At 34.8% G+C, this 22,313-nt stretch overlaps 1 protein-coding gene across 5 annotated transcripts in view; it reads left to right on the top strand.

Moving 5' to 3' along the window:
* Positions 1 to 20,790, top strand: part of LOC149800886 (FERM domain-containing protein 5-like) — a 209,419-nt gene extending 188,629 nt beyond the window's left edge. For all 5 annotated transcript variants that reach the window (XM_089954940.1, XM_089954939.1, XM_089954942.1 and 2 more), the window contains one exon: positions 8,918 to 20,790. In XM_089954940.1, coding sequence (XP_089811066.1) covers positions 8,918 to 9,585 — 668 coding nt within the window. In that variant the 3' untranslated portion in view covers positions 9,586 to 20,790. The remainder of the gene's footprint in view (positions 1 to 8,917) is intronic.
* Positions 20,791 to 22,313: the final 1,523 nt, after the last annotated feature.

The raw sequence follows: 22,313 nt of genomic DNA, 5'->3' as shown, positions 1-22,313 counted from the left end.
AAAACTTTCTTCACAAGAAACTCAAGCTCAGAGTTTGGAAATTTTGACATTTAATAACTTTAAATTCAAATTATGTCAGGATCCTGAAACTTAAAGAATTCTTATCAAGGACTTGTCTGCTGGGATTCAGATTTCCAATTATATATTTGTAGTATGATGTACAATTTTTGGTAGCTTTATCTTAATTTTCTGCTCCAAAGGTTTAGAGAATATGGAGGGGACATAACAAAAATCAGCTTAACATTGATTTTCCTGTGTAATGCAGCCAGAAATAACTTGTGTGATTGGCTGATGCAAAGTCTGAGGCCCAAACTCTGAGTTTTATCATCTTCAGGCATGTATTCTTCTTGAAAAGTGCTTATCAGTATATCTTGTATCCTTACATTCACCCACCCATCCATTATGCATGGTGACCTGGAAAATTCTTTAGCAAGTAATTTGTGGTGAAAGATGACTTTGGGTAGAGAATAATATTTTTGGAAAAAGCCTTATTTTTTAAAAAAATTTCCTGCAGAGAGGAAGTGGGAAGCAACAAATTTAGTTGTATATAGTGTATGCAGCTGTGCATAATGTAGTCTTACAAGTCACATACATCACATTTGAGCATTTAAATTACTAGAGTTTTTAATTCACTGCACATAAGCTGTAATGTTTATCTTTCAAAAACCAGTGTTTGGTAATCAACCTAAATAACATCACATACCAATTTCCTGAATGCCATATTTTCAGAATTAGTCATAATTTTAAATAGAAGCAATTTCTGGATACCAAACAGTTTTTTTTAGCCAGTGACAAATAAAAACTTCAGGTTGGAACATAAATTAAAGAATGTTTTACCCATACTCAAGAAATGTTATCAATAGTAGTCAACCATCATAACCATGAAACTGCTTGGGTTACCCTACCACATGAATTAACTGATTAGGCTACAATAAAAACAACCTGATATTATACACCACCAGTGATAAACAAAGTGAAATGTGAGCTTGTTAATTGTATAAGTTGGCAAAATTAATGGATTAATAACTTTGATTGCAGTAATATCATGGGTCATCAGTGTTACATCAAAACTACAGGCTTCTTTTATATTTACTGATTGAGCGCATGCAAAGCATTTGTGCAAATCAGTTTCAGTCCTCACTAAAGTGAGTAACTTGTGCAATATGAAGTGTTTATTTATGTGGGTTCTTGTAATCTGTTCCGTTCAAATGTACATTTCCCTTGATAGCCTCAGTTTGGATGTAATCATTTCAATCTTCATACCTATAATCAGAGTGTAAATAAATGGTATTCTCAATTAAATTTCTGAAACAGTCTAAGAGATTCAGCTCCATTATATATTTAATTCTGACTTAATGTAGCTTTGGTTTATTTGAAATTCAGGTTTTGCTTTAAAAACTTGTTGTTTTTAGCAAATTTAATTAAACTAAAGTCCTCTTTCTTTACATGTCAGATGTCGGAATATAAACACAAGCTCACCGTCAAACTGCACAGGCCCGGATCTGCCGTAGCATAATGCTTGGGCACATCTGTGTCTGTGCAGTTTGTTAGGAGCAATCAGTAGAACAAGCAACATAGACCCTGATCTGTAGGTGCATTATGCTATGGCAGATTAGGATATTTGTTGTTTGCAGTTTGACTCGACTTAAGCACATGGCATATGGTACCTCCTCCCATTGTTTGCTACACATCAGCTTCATGTGTAGTATTTTTTCATTTAAAATTTTGCAAAGGAAAATAACTGTAACACCATTCCTTTTTGCATACTTATTATATTTATTCTGCTTGATTTTAATGCTTTAAAAAAAATTTCAGTCTAACATTTTCACTGGCTTATCCTTTACAAAAAAATATTTAGTTTACACCATCTACCTTTTCCAAATTTTGTAAATGGCTTGTACTAAGGATGAGGAAGAAAGCCTATTGATTTATGGGTCAAAAGATCAAAGGTCAAGGTCACTGAAACAAAAACAAAGAAAAGGTATTGGCACATAAACATTAGTTTAACATCACAAACCAGAACCAACTTAATGGATGATTTGCACTTCGTAAGTAATCTCCTGAGGCAACCATGCCCTGCTAGAGTCAACAATAGGGACTATCAGGTACAGGGCAGGTGAATAATATACCTCTTAACAGTGTGCTCTTATGCCCTGCTTAAATATGGAATGCATGTATACTATTGCCTTAGTCCTCTGTCAGCCCCACTTTTGTTACATTGTGAGTTCAGGCCAGTTTTTTGGGCACTTTTGATCCCTCATTCGTTCTTGGGCACAGTTTACCCCAAAGTCATTCAGCTTGGTATATAGCAGTGTCTTGTTAAGTACACTTCATCTTGCCAAAAGCACGTCAGTGTGACCTAAATTTTGTACTTTAATGAATTAAAATTTGTGTTTAGGTATTAGCTTTTTTATGCATTTATAAATACAAGGTCATACAAAAAGAGGGTGCACGGCATTTGTGTTCCATTTATGGTTTCATTCTTCCTCTTTGCAGTAATTCCACAAAGCACATCATTTGTATATGATAAATTTATAACCACTCAATGCACCTTATATAATCAAGAAATGCACATAACACGTGTAGATTTATTGAATACTACCTTATACCTTACATTTATACATTGGATCACTATGGTATTTCTTTCAGAAATTGTGATCATTATATGTATCTGCAGATTCTGAAGTAGTAGGAAAAAAAAGGATTGTTTGAATAATTCAGCTTTAAAGACGCTGAACCAGCAGAAACTAAGTTATGTTTAAGGCGAGACTTCTCATTTGAAAGCTCACAAGTTGTCACATATCCCAGAGTTATTAATCCGTGATATCCGCAAACATTGATGCTGTTATTCTCTGTCCTCAATTTAGAATTACTGAATCCATAAAGAAATTGACATCAATCAGTTTTACAAAATAGATACTTCAAAATATCATTTACATTAACTTCTCAGAGGGTTAAGGAGTTGTGTGCTTCATTGCTATATTTAATGTTATTTTCCAAGGCATATTGAAAAATAAAATGTATGTTGGAATGAAGCAATATTGATGACCAAGTAAAAGATATTTATTTTTGTAATATTTTTTAATGATATTTTATAAGTTTAATTTTTAAGACAATTTACAATACCACAATAAAGGAAATTTAAGCAACACACCAAAAATATCCATTTATGGTATACCTAAAACGAAAAGTGAACATTAATTTTCGCTTTCTTTGAGCAAGTTGCAAAATATATCAGCTCTGACATTTTCCCCTTATGTATACAGGCATTATCTCTGGAAATAGATACCTCTTTTTAAGTCATTGTAACATTTGACTTGAAAACTAAACAAAGTTTGGCATGCTTATGCCAGTTTCAATCTGTTGTCTTATTACTTTGAGCACACTGCACATAGTTCTCAGCAGTTGGCTGTACACTTCTGTTGTAACATAAAATATTGCATCGTATGGAGCATTGCTCATGTTAATACTGCAAGTTCATGCTGCCAAAAGAAAAATAGGTATCTATTATGCAAGATAAACTTTTCTCCATTATAGAGTTGAAATGGATTCATGTTAGAATTAAGAAATAAAGACTTGCAATATCAAGCGATCTGGACAATTTTTTATATGCCTTCAGATGTTTGATTTTTGATGGGGGTGGAAGGGGCATGCCAGCATGACCATATCAAAGTTTAGACTAGTCCTTTAGTTGTATAAACATGAAGTTATTTCAAGCCATAAAGGAACTTTAACATTATTTAAATACTGTTGTAAACAATTGTGCAATTGCCAAATTCCATATATTTAAACTTCAAAAGCTAGACTTGGAAAATGGCATATGTATTTGATACTTTTTAAGGGAAAACCCATAGTTCAAAATTAGAATTTGGAAGAGGGAATATTTAGCTTCGAGTGTGCATGCTGTCTTAGAAAAGGAAAGCACTGCAATAGTAGCAGGTAAGTATTACATAATTAAAATTAGTTCTTACCCCACAACTACCTTGAAAAAAAAATGACGTGGGAGCATGAAGTTGGGATTTGGCATAAATTATGATGAATGCTTAAATCAGCTTGACACCTGTCATATAAAGATCCCATATATGTTTGGTTAGATCATAACAAATATAAATTATCTGAAGATGTATGTGTAATGATAAATAGAACAATAAGATTTACATTCATAGCTTTGGAATGTCTAACAGGAGTATTTTACAGTTGAGTAAAAATAAAATTACAGATAGACATGTCCAGCATACACATTTTTTAAATACAAATCTAATGCTTATGGACCAAAAGAGCTTACAAGTTTTTCATCCATCAGTCCATTTGCAGAAGTGTGTTTTCACTACTCCTTGTCTACTTTCAGGACTAAAATAAAATTTTACACCCAAAATCTTGTTTCTACTCTACCTGAATGAACAATAAGCATGCGGTTTTCAATGAAAGTTTTCTTATGATGTCTGGTTGGTCGTAAATCAAAATAGTACCGATTTGTCCTCCCAATATGCCCAACTGGAAAATCTTGTTATTCCAAATTCTACTGGATAACTGGTTATATCAACATTGTGCTTTAACCAGAATACTTATTGTGATGTCTAGTTGGTCCTAAATGGAAATGGTGCACATGTAGTTTCCAATGTGGCCGCCCTGGCAGCCATGTTGAAAATTTTGTTCCACAACTCGTATCATTATGGAGTTGTCACCAGAAGACTTTATTATAATATCTGGTTGGTCCTAAATTAAAATGGTCTGATCTGACAACCATTATGATGTCTGTCATGAAAATCTTGTTATCGCTGAAGAATATCAGAGATGGTTCCAGCACTAAGCAGTTAAAAGAAGAAATGGTTTTATCTTGAATTCTTGCAAACTCCTTTAGCCAAGTAGAGTACCAGTCCCTTTGAAGGACATTTAAAAAAAATAATGTTTGCCATGATCTAGGCACTTTTCCTGCAGATTGAATGAACACATCCCTCTCTCTCTCTCTCATGAAAAAGTGAATCATACTGTTGCAAGTTCAGGAGGAAATAATGGTTTGAAGAACCTTTACCAAAGGAACATGTTGGTAAAGCTAAAAAATATGGGTTTGCAAGTCCATGATCTAGAAGCTTGAATGGACATACTGGGGATTGTTGCATTGTAGATATTAGTCATAATATAGGGAGACTGTTTTGCTGTGTATAAACATTTTTGGAGCATAAGTAATTGAAGCCAGAAGGTTCAAAGTTATTAGTCAGTACTGTCAAACATTTACAATATGTACCAAATATTTACAAAAAAGGCATTATTTAAACTTTGAAAATTAAACCATACTCTAGGAGTTCATGAGATCATGATATATGGGTAAAGATGTCACAAAATCACTCAAATCAGCCTGATTATGTTAGCATCACTTGTTGTCCTCTTCTGTTACATGGCATTCGAATCAGCCTGATTGTGTTAGCATCACTTGTTGTCCTCTTCTCTTACATGGCATTCGAATCAGCCTGATTGTGTTAGCATCACTTGTTGTCCTCTTCTCTTACATGGCATTCGAATCAGCCTGATTGTGTTAGCATCACTTGTTGTCCTCTTCTCTTACATGGCATTCGAATCAGCCTGATTGTGTTAGCATCACTTGTTGTCCTCTTCTCTTACATGGCATTCGAATCAGCCTGATTGTGTTAGCATCACTTGTTGTCTTCTGTTACATGGCATTTGAATCAGCCTGATTGTGTTAGCATCACATCCTCTTCTGTTACATGGCATTCCAATCAGCCTGATTGTGTAAGCATCACTTGTTGTCCTCTTCTCTTACATGGCATTTGAATCAGCCTGATTGTGTTAGCATCACATCCTCTTCTGTTACATGGCATTCCAATCAGCCTGACTGTAAGCATCACATGTCCTATTTTGTTACATGGCACTTAAATCAGTCTGACTGAGTAAGCATCACATGACCTCTTCTGTTACATGGCACATAATATTTGAGACATGGCTTTTATTATACTTTTTCATAATTCCACTGTTGATTTGAATCTATTTATCTCGAAAGAAAAATAGATTCAAACAGTTTTTCTTTTAACTCCCATTGACTTTTGGATTTGGTTTGGATGGGTTTAATGGTGTTCTTGGGCATATGACATTGCAACCAGTATATTTGGAGGAGAATCCAGGAAGTTGTTTTCAGGCTGAAACTTTAACCCATGCAGACACAGTTGTATGAGTGATCTGCAAAGGTGAGTGCCTTAGACCATTTGGCCACCCAGGGACCCTAACTCTATTCAGGAGGCAGGAAAAGTGTGCGAGTCAGCATAAAACACTTAGACCATTTGGCCACCCAGGGACCCTAACTCCATTCAGGGGGAAGGAAAAGTGTGCGAGTCAGCATAAAACACCACAATATAAATGCAGACTGTATTGTTTGTTATCAATTAACCTTTTGGTATGACCTTAACATACACAGTATATAGTCTACTTTCTGTAATTCAGCTTCTGTTAATAGAATTTCGGCATAGCATTCAAAATATGATTGGCTTTTTCAGTATATTATTGATAGTATAGTGCAAAAAGCAAATACCCAGATTTTTCATTTTTATGAATCGATTGATTTCAAAACAACAGTGTAGACCCTGATCTGCCAGCACATTATGCCACAATAGATCAGCACAGACCTACACTATTCATAGTAGGTGTTAAAAACAGATATGCCATGGTAACTTAGGATGGACCTACACTGCTCACAAAAGGTGAGTATTGTAAACAGGTAAATGTATTTTGCACACATTAAGAATGTTTTGATGTATAATGTCTACTCTGATAAAAAGTTTTTCAAGCAGCAGAATTGAACATTTTATCCTGTTTCTAAGATTTGTTGGCATTACCACAACAGTGGTATGGATATAGTGTCACCTTACTAGTGCATAAAACTAGTGCTCTTCTATAACGTTAAATGAAATGGATGCAGTATTTACCTGTGTATAGAGGACTTGTTTCTGTTAAACATTCAGTGAAATACAGTATTTACCCATTAATAATGAGTGGACATCTGACCACAATGTAGAGTCAGATCTGCTGTCACATAATCCACAATTGGATCGGGTCCTTGCTCTTAATCTGAAAGTATCAAAAAGAAGCAAAAAATAAAAACCACTAAAGGCTTGTACACTTGATCTTATGACTCGTTTTACAGGAGCAATTGTGATATTGATTCTAAGCATACTGATACATAGTGCCTTCCTGATGTATTCATTTAGTTGAGCATTGGTGAAATAACCAATTATAATTTACAAGATTAGTTTTGGTTAAGTTCATTTCTGTGTAATTCCAAGCATAAGGATATAGGCATGGAACTTGCTAAAGAATGTGAAGAATTATGGAGCAGGAGCATGAATTTCTGGGTTTATCATATTAGGATGTAAATATTTTGCCATCTGGCAAGTTGTCTGACATGGCATTGATGGGTTTATCATATTGGAATGCAAGTGTTTGGCCATCTGGCAAGTTGTCTGACATGACATTAATGGGTTTATCATATTGGAATACAAGTGTTTGGCCATCTGGCAAGTTGTCGGACATGACATTGCTGGGTTTGTCATTGGGATGCAAGTGTTTGGCCATCTGGCAAGTTGTCTGACATCACATTGCTGAGTTTATCATATTGGGATGTAAATGTTTGGCCATCTGGCAAGTTGTATGCCCTGACATTGCTGGGTTTATCATATTGGGATGCAAGAGTTTGGTCATCTAGTAAGTTGTCTGACATGACATTGCTGGGTTTATCATATTGGGATGCAAGTGTTTGGCCATCTGGCAAGTTGTCTGCCATGACATTGCTGGCTTATCATATTGGGATGCAAGTGTTTGGCTATCTGGCAAGTTGTATGCCATGACATTGCATGGGTTTATCATATTGGGATGCAAGTGTTTGGCCATTTGGCAAGTTGTATGCCCTGACATTGCTGGGTTTATCATAATGGGATGCAAGAGTTAGGCCATCTGGTAAGCTGTATTCCTCAATATGGCAGTTGAAATGTATGACAGATGTGGTAAGTGAACCCCAATAATCTGGTTCCAACTTGCTTTTAAGGGTTAATGATTGTGGCTTTGTGGGTTGAACACCATTTTTCAGCACATGATACATGATACATAGCCAGTATATCTGGTAGAGAAACAAAACAGGATGAACCACCAACCCATGGGAAGCTACTGCCAAGCTTCCTCACATACATACATTGGTCATGACAAAGACTCGAACTCGGGTGGAAAGAGGTGAGATGGCAGTAATCAGAAAAGGCAAGCACCTTAGAGTACTCAGTCACCTGGGGCACCTTTAAGGGCTGTAAGAACTATGTTAACCATTGGTTGCACATTCTTTTGATGATACTGCAATGTTATAATGCCTGAGTGTTACTGTTAAAGACATGCACTCCAAGAGAGTTGTCATTTGTACAAGACAAATACCTCTTTCAGCCTCTGTGTTGTTCAGGGAGACAAAATGGGTCCATGTTAGAATAGTAATCACAATGTTATGTGTTACATGCCTCATATCCAATTACTTTGCTTCTTGCTTGAGGAATTCATTTTTGTAAGCAGATTTATAGGATGTTGTTATGTCGTCCAGAACATTTTTGTTTAGAATTCTCTTGATGCCTATATATTGTACTTGTAAGCAATACAAGAGTGATTAGATTTTTGCTGTAGAATTTCAGAGATTTGTGTTCACAATAATAACTTTTTTTTACTTTGAATTTCAGCTTAATTGTGCAAATTTGTGTCTGCCAAACATAACTTTGAGTATGAGAACTAATTGTTGAGGTGGTGGTAGAGAGAAATGAATAGGATAATCCTTTTTTTGGATAGATTTTACTGCTGTATTTGGAAGCAGTGGGAAGAAATGTATAGTTTTAAATGTTATTTCAGTATTTGTTTCTGTTATGTCCTCTTTTTGTTGCAGAATCACCTGTCGATGTACCTGGTCAAGAGACAATGGCTGAAGTTCTTCCAACCAGCCCAATCATCAAGGCTCCAGTAGTGAGTCTAGATGGTGGAGAGGTGAAGGAGGTAATTGTGCCCCAAAAAGTTGGCATTGTTGAGGCTGGACATCCAACCATACTGGTGACATCCCCATCTGCTGACTTTTCTCAGATGGAAGATATGCCATCCACTTACCAGCCAGAGATGACATTCATGGACGACTTTGAACAGGAGGTCAAGTCAACCAAAAGCTTGGAAGATCAAGTCCGAGAGCTGGAAGAGGAGTATGATCGAATGCAAGAGCAAAACCATGTTTCTCCCATCTCATCAACTCCACATAAATCAGAGAAGTCTGATCCTGTGCAGTCTAATAAATTGGAGTCTGTCACCAATGATACAAAAATCAGCACAAAGGAGCCTTCAAATACAACATCCACATTGCCAAAATCTTCAGGCAGTGCCTGCTGTAAATTTGTCGTGTATACCTCATTGTTTGTGGTCCTTACGTTGACTGTAACAGTTGCCATCATAATGTTCTCAGATATCCAGCACCCTTTTGTGAATGAACTGCGTCAACATCTTAACTTCCTGGAACCCGCTAGAGATTTCTTGCAAGACAAATACCACTCCCTTTTTAGGAAATATTAGAGGTCTAATTCCATACAGCAATCTTGTCATCATTGGAATAGAGCTGTAACTGCAGGGCAGCTAAGACAGATGTAATGATTTCGCCAACAGAACGATACTCAGAATGAAGCATAAATTCAATTACCACAAGAATTTCCTAAATTGATTCAGAGTTTTGGATTCACTATATTGTAACCGTTGTCTCATTGGAATGGGCTGGTCCAGAATCATGGATGTGGGATGTCATAAGTTGAGTCAAACTGGCATCAAAATTTGTAGTTTTATTTACATTTTAAGATTCACCTGTATCATAGATTAGGTTTACATGGCAAGGGAAGTTTTTTGGATGATGAGGATTTCTGGATTTACCTTGTTACAATACTAAGGGAATTTGAGAATTTTATACAATTCTCTTGGCTGTATTTATTCAAAAGATTAACAATTCAAGGGTTGGTTAATTCTTGTACCTAGTTACATGGGTTCTTGAAGAAAAGTTCAGTAATACTGTTTCTGTAGATGCTGCTATCTATTCAAAAATATTAAGTCTTTGACAGGAATTCATTCTTCTGAAATATTTGTGCATGTTTTAAAAAAATTCTTGGGCCATTTTTAGATTAACAAAAGGATGTCTTTGTCCCATTTAGTGGTTACAAAATGGCTTTTGGGTACCATATTTATTTGATAATAAGCAACCCTTAGTTTGCAAAATGTTAGCAAATATCTGACAATAAGCACACCTCTTATCTTTTGACAAATTTATCAGCCATACCACCTGGTCCTGTTACGGGAGAAATAATATACTTCTGGGTCAAGTTTCATTGGAAGAAGGCTTTTGCTTAAATATTTAAATCAAGAATTTAGAATGGAAAATGATTCTTTGCCATATGAATTACATTTCTCTATGTGAAAATTGCTTCAGAGATACATTACTAATGAGTGCTTCATTTTCTTGGTTCATGGTAAATACCATCAAATATACTGATAAAAAAAAGTTAAGGACTATCCACATTTATTCTACTTTCTTGGCAAGTATAGAAGACACGGACATGATTCTAGGACCATTCATGATCCATTACTTGAGCATCAGATATTGGAAGTTTTTGGTTACATCTGTCATGTAAAAAATTTTAATCCTTTTTTCTACAGCCTTATAGGTTGGTGGCCTTGCTTTTCATTTAGTAGAGAGCATTACAATAACTATTATATAGTAGAAACAAATGTAATTTTTAAATGGGTGAAAGAGAAATATGCACAATTACTGCAACTCAATTTCAATTTAGTATTGTCCCTATGGGCAACACTATTTCACTCTTCTGACATATATATATGTATGTTACATTACTGAATGTGATTGTTAATAATGTGTTTAAAGATTGCTTGTTGCGTTTAATTATCATTGTGTTCCTTTCACTTGCTCTCAGGGTATAAATTAGATTGGATATAACTGATGCAGTATGTATCTAATTTATAAAAGATACTAGGTGGAATAGGGGTGAACCCACACTGCAAGTTTGATCTTAGTAGATTTACAGTCTATATACATCATAGGAGATTGATGGACACATGAAGATAAGGAGACTCGTCAATCCAGTCCACTTGTCAGACAGAAATAAAACTATACAGTTGTCCCTTATTACAAGTCTATCATTATAATGCTGTTAGGGGAGCCATAAAAGCATACCCAGTTATAAGGAAGGTTACCACATATACTCACGTGCAAGATGAAACCAACTGCAAACTGCATTGACCCACATATGATGTTGCATTATGCAACAGTAGATCTTGGTATATGCAGTTTGTTATTAGTAATCAGTAAAACAAACAACATAGACTGTCATCTGCTGGCACATTTTGCATTAGCAGATCAAGATCTTTATTATTTGCAATTTGACTCACATTACAAGCAAGTATATACAGTAGATTCACTAAAAGCAACATCTAAATAAAAGGGGGATCTACAATTTTATAAGAGTTACACTATACTGAGGTGCTTCAAAGTGAGAAACCACTATTAGGAATGCCTGTAACATGATATCAGTATGATTAGGATTTTTACTATCACTATTCTTGATGGCTTTTACATCGGGCACCAGTTTTTACCAATTACACTAAAACTTTTTTCATGAGTAATTTGGTTTCGACTCCAACTGGATATGTATATTTCTGGAATAATGAAATGAGTCTTTAAAACCAGTTGCAATGTTTCTGGTAATTGCATATTCAAAAGCAACATCCATGGGAAAGCTTTCCAAAGAAAGAAATTATCAGTTTGGTTGATGCAGTATGGATATGAAAATACTCATTGCACAGCAAGGGAATTATTGCAATTGAAATATTTTTGACTTCTGACATTCTCAGATTTTGTTGGATATTCAGTACCTGTTAAATAAAAGGTGTTATTGACAAATTTCAGATTTGTAGTGTTGGAAAGTCAGACAAAACATAAGATACAGTGGTAGGACTGTATAAATAACCTATTTAATGAACATCGCTTTCTTTTTGTTATATCCATCCATTTTTGCAATTAATGCTCAACTGATCATCAAACTGGATCTTGTGCAAGAATATTATTGGTCCTTTTCGATGTGGGTTTTTTAGGGTTATCCAGGAGTTAGTAAAAAGAATTGGCTTAATGTTAATTTACCTTATTGTAACTAATATATACATATTGTTCATAAAAAATGTGGTTGCTATTTTATTTTACATTAATATATGGAGCGAGTATTTTTTTAAGTTTCATAATGTTGTATGCCTATATATCATGTCATTTGTTAGAGCTTTTTTTAAGCTGAGTTGTCATTAGCGCTGTTGTAGTTCTGTAAGGTATTTTCACATAAATTGCATATGGTTAACACGCTTGAGTTGTAAATCTTCATTGTGTTTCAGTTACAAGAACTTTGTGTAAATGCTTTTGTTAATGTTTGTAAATTCTGAAAGGTTCCATCTGATAATACATGTATAATGGAAGGGAAACCCAGTGGATAATTATTTAAGTTGATAGATGTATATATAGATAGACTTGTACATAGGTAATTGAATTTCTATGTTATTTCAAAAAAAGTATGAACTGTCTTTTACATAAATGGGAACTACTTGCATGTTCTTGATGGTTTATACAATGTCTGCAGTAGAGTAAATTACCCATTTTTTTCTGTGTTCCTTACAACATGTGCTCTTTCAGATTATATTGCTTATGTTTTGACTTCTAGGTTATCAAAGCCACTGTCTCTGCAGACATGAGAACCATGACTGGGTCCTAGTATCAACCCAGGCACATATTAAAATCCCACCAAGAACAAGGGAAAACACCTGACTAAATATTGTGCATTGTGAAGTCAACGGCAAGTCACAGTGTTTGCTCACATGGTATCCGTTAATGTCATGAGCCTTGTGTTCCATCACCATAAGCAAAGAATTCTGGGAGTTTTTCCTATGACATTGTATATAAAATCTTTACATTGTGCACCAGTATCACCTAAGAGAAAATATGACAGTAAATACAATTTAAATTAGCTGTCATCAGGTTATGAAAGTTTTCTCTGGGTAGAATTGTACATCATTGTGTCAATAGCATTATCCTACCAAGAGGAAGTAACCCATTGGGGTATGGCATACCCAATATTAAACATACATTCTGATCAACCAGATTAAAATACACCAGCAGGCCAGGGTCCATGCTGTTTTATTGGATATGAGATATTGGATCAATATTAGTACAAGGAAAACAGAAAATTGAGTAAATACATGTAAGAAGCATCAATGCATTGGGCATGTTCATGATGTATGTTTGGCATTTAAATTACATTAATCAAGGGAGTAGTTATTTAATGTGAACAAGGGAGATAAGCAGGTGTAGTGAATATATATGGCTGGATAGGATTTAACACCACAGCAGCACACTGGCTATATAGTATTGAGCAAAAGCTATGTGTAGGTAGCAAAATGGTTGAGCCAGACTCCCCAGAAAGACAAACCCCTCCACCTAATTGTACCCTGAGACAACAGGCAGAATGTTGAGTGTTGGAAAAACTCTCACAAAGGCATGTAATGCAGAGATTAAGCAAAAGAAAGATAAAATTTGTCAATTAAAAAAAAAAAATAATTCTGTAGCAAACAGTTTTTAAGAGTCCAAATCCTTCACAAGTGGAAGACCATCCCATGTTAAACAGGTTAGCTCCATTCCATACCAGCGTGGCTGAAGGTAGGTGTAGTAGAATTATAACTAAGAGCAAGTTCTTATTGCACATGAAACTCTGTTGGCAAACAAAGGCATGTGAAAACCTTTATAATGCCACTTCTGAGTATATGATGAAATGTAATGTTTTAATTGGGCATACTCAGTTGTTTTTTTGTTTTTTTTTGCAGTATGTTTTGCTTTTTTTTACTCTTATTATCTGTCATTTTTTGACATATTTTTATTTTTAAATTGTCTAGCAAGTTATGAAGTACAAGTTGTAGCCGCAATATATGATCTTTACATTCTCTTTTTTTTGAGAGTCACACAAGGGCTGTATTAAATATTTGTTAGTTTTCTGAAGAAAATATTGTGTCACTAAACATGGACATGTATATATAGCCACTTAAAATGGGGTATAATAAATTTCATCAAGATCTGCATTTTTGTAATATCATTGTCAAGTTTATTGACAGAGAAACTAATATGTTATAGGAGATAGATGTATAAAACAAGGTAAATTGAAAATTGAACTGCTTATAAGTTTTGTTACATGTTTATGCAACAGTTGCAATGTTTTAGCTGGCTCATGTTTTGTATTATATTGGCAACTTGCATGAAGTATTTTGCTTGTTAGTACATCACCTAAATTCACCAAATACCTAATCAGAAGTCGCATATCTGTACTCACAAAAAATAAAAAATGATTTTCTTTGTAACTTGGTGTTAGGTACAAAATATAAAGATAACTTTATGTTTTATTCAAAGTGCAATGAAATGTTGGTTTGTTGTATATTTTTATAATAATAACAAAGTCGAAGAATGTAGTTACTAACATTTAGTTGATATTTTGCATCTTCTCATTAAAGTTAGTTTAGGCTGACAAAAATGAACTGTATTTGAAGCTGTTCACTGATTAAAAGAAAATATTAAACTCCGTTCATGACGACCATGTAACTTTTCATTTTGTTCCTTAATATTTGTAACATCAAAGAATAATACTGGTACAATACAGATATTTTATAATATATTTTATATTATTGGGTAGAAAGATAAAATTTATACTCACCTGAGAATCAAATCCAGTTCTACCAGCTACAACACCAATTGCTTTGCATGAATTCACCAACCCATATACCCTCTCAGCTTGGTGTGTAAATATGTTCAAATTCCAATGGCTGTTTCCGATTTTGACTTCTTTAGAACAGTAACTTGGTGGCATTTATATACGAGAAATTTTATTGTAAAAAGATTCACAGGAGATTTAGGAAGTTTCGATGAAAACAAAGACAGCGTTATATCTAATTATTAAACTTGTCATTATTGGTTCAGGGTTTGCTACTGTTTTAGAATTAGTATTAGGCTCTCATGATTAATGGTTTCCTCTCAAAACTGTTTGTAAAAAACAAAAACGTTCTTCTTTTCTTCCACTTTAAAAACAATTCTGTACAATTTCACAGAAAATAAGTAGAGGAGGTCATTAATAAAAGTTGGTTCATGCTGCTAGTATCTTCATTTCTTAATTTGAACATAGGTGTTGCTTATTTTGTTCTTAAGGTATGGTGTGCTGACACACCATGATTAAACACTTTTGCTAAACATGGTGTGAGGAACTGAAGTACTGTAACGTCTATAGTACAGACTAATGGGCATTCATTGTATTATAGAGTTTTTCATAAGTGCAGGAGATCTGGTTTCACACCTTTTATATTTAACATTTTGGCTATATACAGTTTTAAGAACTGGGGAAACATAATGGCTAAATTTAATCACCAGCACCTCAGTTGATTTCTGACAACAAAAAACGTGTAAACTAGACCCAGTTGCTTTAAATTAAACTTACTTGGCAACATCTTTATTGATTATGTGACAAAGAAAATGATCTGTAAACTAGACCATGTGGCTTTTGAATTTTGAATTTTATTTTATTACGATGTTTGAGTTTTTTTTGACAAACAAATCAGCATCAATTTTTTTTATGTAAAGTTGCTCAGAGTACATGCCAGTCAGAAACATTGATCTACCATGCATGTCCAGTAAATATGATGATTTCAGGTTATCTGATAGATATACATGTATAGGCTTGGTGTATGAATGAAATAACACCTTTAAGGTTCAAATAAAGTTGCTTTAATTTTGAAAACAATTTCAGTTTTGTACATGTTTTCAAGAGCGATTTTTTTTATTACAAGATTTGAACTGTTAATTGTGTCATGGATCTGCTTTGAGGAACCTTTTGAGTTGATGGGTAATTTCTGTGCTTGCCCAGTAAAGGAGAAAAAAAATTGCCATGAAGTCTAGGAGTTAAGCTAGGGTCTGAATGGTTCCAATAAAAAATGCAAGACAATTTGTAATAATGAATGCAGGCAGGCAACCAGTCACCATTCACTGGGTGTTCAAAGATGTAGTCTGCATTAAAAGATGTTTGCATAATGCGAGGGCATATTCCTCTGGAATTTCTGTATATTATGGGGAGTGGAACTGAGAATCTTTTTGACAAGAAATCCACACCCCATTTTGATGTGTTAACAAAGTAACATTAATGATATTTTGTCAAAATAAAATAGAGGTAGGTTGTTACGGCTGCTCTTTACCAGCCAAACACTTCTGAAATTAATCTCTCACTGGCCATACATTGTACACATTGGTTTGCTGTATTTTTCAACTTTAATTGATTAATCCAACAAATTCAATGTACAGAAAGGTGCTGCAATTTATGTGAAAGAATATGGTACCCCGAAACAAAGGGTACAGTGAAATGATTTTAATTCCAAATTTATTTAGGTGCAAATTTCTTGTAATTTTGCTTTCTAGTTTAACATCATTTTCTGTTTTAGAAATTCCTTGAGATTTGTTGGTTCATATTTTTTTTTTTTAAGATTCTCAGATTGCTCATCCCTTAGCTTTTAAATGGGATTTGTCTTACCTATTAAGCAGAGGGATCATATATTAGCAAGATGATTTTGATTCATCTTTGGAAATGTCGAAGCCCTAAGACAGAGACGTTTTCACAAGTTCTTGTGCTTTCTAACTGTTTGTAGATACACAGTGTGAATGGAATTGAAAACAATTTGGGATTTATACGAGTTTGGTTTGGGGCTTCATACAGTGCCAATGCATGGACACGATAAGTGAAAAAACCTGTCTATACACGCTTATAAGTAGAGTCAAACTCAGACATGCCAACCCTCTTGCGGGAGACGCCCTGAAGTCAGCTGCACCTCTCACATTATTACTTTCTCATTGAAAAAAAAAAAATCGGGGGAAAAATTTGTTTCGTTGAACGAGAAATGTTTTTGGAAATTCCCCAGCATTTAAGACCAGAAGTGCACAGAACTTCTTTGAAAAGCACGCAAACTTAAATCCATCTTTGGTGGTCTCTTCTACAGGTCTAAAAGAAAGGGAGATTCAAATGAAGTTGGAAAGTAAAAAAAGGTATAAAACTTCTTTCCTAGATTATTATAACCTGGAATTTATATGCCTGACTCATGGAAGTGATAAACATGCAGCGTTTTGCAGTATGTGCAGTTTATGTTTCCGTGTTGCTAGTGGCGGGCATGATGATTGTTGTCAACATCTTCAGTCACAAAAGTAAGTTTTTAATCTTGCTGTTTATTTTTATGGCCTTCATTGTATACTGCAAATTGTAATTTGAGTGCCATCATTAAATTATGATTATTTTTAGCAAAATAGGATACTCTGATAGATCAGGTAAATCATGTACAGTTGATTAATCGACATTTGATGAAATCCTCCCTGCAATAATTGAAATCTCCCTGAAATTTTTTCAAAATCCCCCTCGAGAACTCTCATTGGGGTTGGCAGGTCTGCAAGCTGCAACAACCAAGATCCTGATTTGCTGTAGCACAATGCACCTGCAAATCAGGGTCTGTGTCATTTGTTTTACTGATTATTCCCAACAAACTGCACAGACCCATATCTGCCAGTGGATTATGCGGCAACAAATATGGTTGTGTGCAGTTTGCAGCTGGACTTGTAAGCGAGTATGCAAGTTAGATTGTTCCAGTTTGGGTGCGAAATACAATTGAACATGCATGTCAAATGCCAGGTCATCCATGTTAGATGAAATTGGATGTGTCATAACGGTAACTTTTTTATGTTATCTTTATACTTCAGCAAGGGGCAGGGACATTGTCATGGCCCCATGTTTCCCTATGCATCTGTTTGTCCAACCATCCATGCATGACAAACTTGTCAACTCCTCCCCTTCCATTTTGTGAAACTTGATTGACTAAATCTTAGATTGGTACAGTTATGCAATACAGTTGTGCATTTTTAACATGGCCATTTCTGGGGAACATTTCTTGAGGGAACAAAATTGTTTAAGAATGTATCTTTGGAATTTTAAAGTTCATCATTGCATCCTCTTCCTCACAGTTTGAAAGTTTTATTAAAACTGTGCAGCAGGGTATGTTCCCTCAAACCCATTTTTAAGAACATCTCTTCAAATTTATCTGAAAGATAGGGATCTTATTAGAATTAAGCTCGTAATCACTTTGTTTTCCTCACTTGGAGGATTTTATCAAAACTCTGCAGGCTAGAGATTTGGTTTGTGTAGATGTTCAGTAAGCTTGTATTTTTTACCTCTGGCCCATTTTTAGAGTACTTATTGAAAAAGTGTCATAGGAATTTTGATAACTTGGTTGGTTTATCATTTTTGGCAACTGTTATGAATGTGCAAGAAACATCATTGATTGCTCTAAAGTTCTCAAGCAAGGAGGAATGTGTATGATTTTCAAAGAACATGCAGGAAGCAACTGCATGTACATCTCATTGTGATTTTATATGGTGATGGTGGTGGCGTTTCCTTAAGTATCAGCGACAAGTACCTGCATTTTTATCAACTTTTCTAAACTTTAAAGCACAGTCTTGTAATTTGATGGCTACATTTGTCTTGAAAATTAGGTTACAGTGTAACACTCCATGAATGACATAAGGTATTTACTTTCAGCCCAGTTTCTCTAATTCAATTGCCTTTTACATCATGACATCCTTGATTGAAAGGGTCAAATCAAGTTTTCTTGTTTAAGTAATTTTTTCCTTTCTTTTTAAGTGGAGCAGCATGCTAGACATCTTCTGTATCATTCTTGCTCTTTTTATTTTTACTGAAAAAAATATTTTAAAAAATGTAGTCGCAGTCAAGATTTTGGAACTTGCTTTCACTTTTGAAGTTAATTAATTCTAATGTTTGCTTCTTCAAAATGACTAATCTGTCTTCAAGTACCATGTTGACCATTATAAACTGAGAACAACTGCAAAGGCACTGACCTCCATACATCTAAATGGCATCTCAACACTCAAGTTATCCTATTAAACAGATTGACTCATCTGTCTTCAAGTAAAATGTTGGCAACCATATATGGATATCCCAGTTGTAAACAACCTCTAACATCCACAACTCGGTCTACCACTTTTGCTACCTTGTTGTACAGAATGACTAACTTGTCATCAAGTTCTTTGTTGACCCCTGTATAAAGCAAGCTCAAATGTGAACAGCATACATATATACTCAAAGTTACCGTTGCATAAACACAGCAGGTAAAGGTCAGCACTGTCTTCTGATGATGATCTTGAAAGAACAGCATTCACTCTGATTGACCAATACATGTCGGTGCTATTTACATTTAATGCATTAGCTAATGCAGGGAACAGTTCTTATGCTTATTCATTCATTAACATTCTGCTAATCTCCAGGGCAGTTGATTTTATCTATTTAGTAATGCAACCACCATCCTGCTGTTATCAAACTTTGTGGACAGCTTGCAGATGGGATAATGAAGAACCTTGTTGATTTTGAAGGCAAAAGGTCAAAGGTCACTGACAAAGAAGAGAAATGGTACATAACAGTTGAGTATTCCACCATCTACAGTTAACAATCATTGTAGATGGCATGCTGTTTGGAGCAAGTAAGAACCCTTCTGATTTAAAGGGCAATGTGAAGGTCACTGGCTGAAAGCTCTATATCACATGTTTTTACCAGACTTGCAAAGGAAAATGCCTATTGATTTTTAAGTCAAAGGTCAAGATCATTGCAATTGAAGAACTAAAATGACTTCCACACAATAATATTCATACTACATTACAGACCTGGACCATGCTTTGTGGAATGCTTACACTTTTGGTAAGGAAGAAGCCTCTCAGTTTTGGAATCCAAAGGTCAAGGCCACTGACTGAAGAAAAAATTTGTTTCTGCCCCAAAATTATGTTCTTTACATAAAGGATTATTAAGCATTGGGTGAGTTGATAATGTGCTTTTTGTGGTACTCCTGTTCTGTGGTGGAAAATCTTCACATGCTGGTATATAGGCGTGTCTGACTCGAACAGCGTGAACCAAAATCTGCATCGTGTTCAAGCAGATCAAGGTCTTGGCTGTTTGCTGTGTTTGAAATTTCAGTCCAAAACTAGATTATCATTGCACGTGTGTGCATATTTATGATGATAAATATATTCATTTTTAACTTGGAAATCTTTCTGCCTCTGTGTACAGTTATTTCATCTATATCCAGATCTAATAGACAGATGTTTCTGCTGCTCTTATATGGCATTATGCTGTATATGCTAAGGAAAAAGGAGTTGAGGAATTATAGATTTAATCATTCTAACATTGATTTGGAGTGCATTTTCTCCTTGTTTACTCTCAATAACAGTTCCCACCCAAACAATATTTGCAAATTGTTAAAGAGCTGCATGTTACATTTTATAGATTAAAACAAAAATTAATGATGCATCTTTTTTTCTCAAGATTATGACAGAATATTCCTTATCATAGTTTGGTTTTAATCTTCATTTCTGGTCATTTCATTGAATTGTTAATTTAGACCAGGATTATCCGAGAGTGACGATGCAAAAAAAGGGCGAAAATATGAGTTTGTTGCATCTTAATATTTATTTACTGCAATATATTCAACATTTTATATAATACATTATTGCCTATGTAAAATAGGATAGGTGAAATGTGCATAATGAACTATATAGAACTTCAGATTGATGTGGTATTTGATTTTGTGAATAAATACACTACACAGTAGTAAGTTGGCATTACTTTTTAGTTTTAGCTCATCGAATGAAAATCCATATGATATGTCCATTCATTCATCTGCCAACCATTTAGCCGTTTTAAACTTTTTAAAAATTCCAGACCTTGCGCTATATAATCAGACTTAGGACATGCTGTACAAGATGTAAACCTTGGGATATATATTTCGATCAGACTTTATGACATGTGCAAAATGTGTCTCGAGTTGCCTCCCTAGCCATGTTCCTCTTGGCATTAAAGGCCTAACTGCATTTCCTCCACCCATCTCACCCCCAGCCTTTTTTTAAAGGAGGTCAATCCACTGTTCCATGTGACCACTGTTAAGTGAACATCATACAACATTGCTATCATACTTAAAATTCGTATAACCATCTCTATTAAAGCTTTATAAACTTGAAATAATTCTTCAAGGGGCACTTGTTTAATATTGAAAATCATGGCAGGGAGAATATGGACATGAATATTTAAAGCATTTTATTCAGTCTCATTTATTCATCTCTTTGTCCAAGTTTACAAAAAAAATTCAAAGCAGAAATAGCTTCAACTTTGGGCTAACTGCACTGTGATTCAAGTTTCCACTGAGGGTTGCCTCCTTGTAGCAGATCTGTTAAGATGCCCATTTTTATGGCTTCTAGCTTTGTGCATTAATGACTGGATGAGTTTCCTCAGACCCTCCCTGATGCATTTAATGCCCCATTTAAGATATTTTGACATCATAGGATGGGTCCAAGCCCAATGCCTGTCATAAGTTTTGGAATTTCTGGCCATCATGCAGCAGGCCTGACAAACTTAAATGACCTTACCTCTACCCATACCAGCATAAAATCAATAGGAAGATAACTGATTTTCTTAGAAGTTGTGAATATAATAAGCATTATGTCTTTAATCTTCTTACAAGACAAAACTATAGCGTTTAAGAAGATTTGACCTGGTACTCCCCATTTGCATTGCTATAGTTACACGACTAGACAAAACTTGCAACCTGCACATCCATGATATCAGAGGTCCAATAAGTCATGTGGTGTCAACAGTAAACCCCATTTCCAATATTGTTATACCAAATAATTCGAAAATGGTAAATGAAAGTCATGTAATATTTGTGAAAAAAAAAAAGAAATAAAAGGACACCTAATTCTCAACACATTTATCCAGGAACAACCAAACACCTGTCGCTGTTGCAGCAACCTAGATCAAGCACAGAGTATGTAGCAACAGTATTTTTGTTGGTATCACATGGCTATTGCATTGACATGTGCTGTTATGGTAATATAAAAACACAAGCAATTTGTTGATGTGATGTAACAAATAATTTAAATTGTGAGGTACATATATAGTACATGTTGCCACTTTCTGGTGGATGTTAATTGCATGATTGCTAAAATTTAGTTGAGAGTCAATAGCAGCTGTAAGGAGTTTCACAATCCCTACAGGTATTTCATGGTCTTCTATAATGAAATTATACGAATGTTCTGTATTTTGTCAGGTACAGTGGTTTAGAATTTCTTTGAATTTGTTACA

Source organism: Sinohyriopsis cumingii, chromosome 4 (genome assembly GCF_028554795.1).
Source record: "Sinohyriopsis cumingii isolate HCF-2022 chromosome 4, ASM2855479v2, whole genome shotgun sequence".
NCBI classification, from domain to species: Eukaryota; Metazoa; Mollusca; class Bivalvia; order Unionida; family Unionidae; genus Sinohyriopsis; species Sinohyriopsis cumingii.
This window is presented reverse-complemented; position numbering and strand designations above follow the sequence as displayed.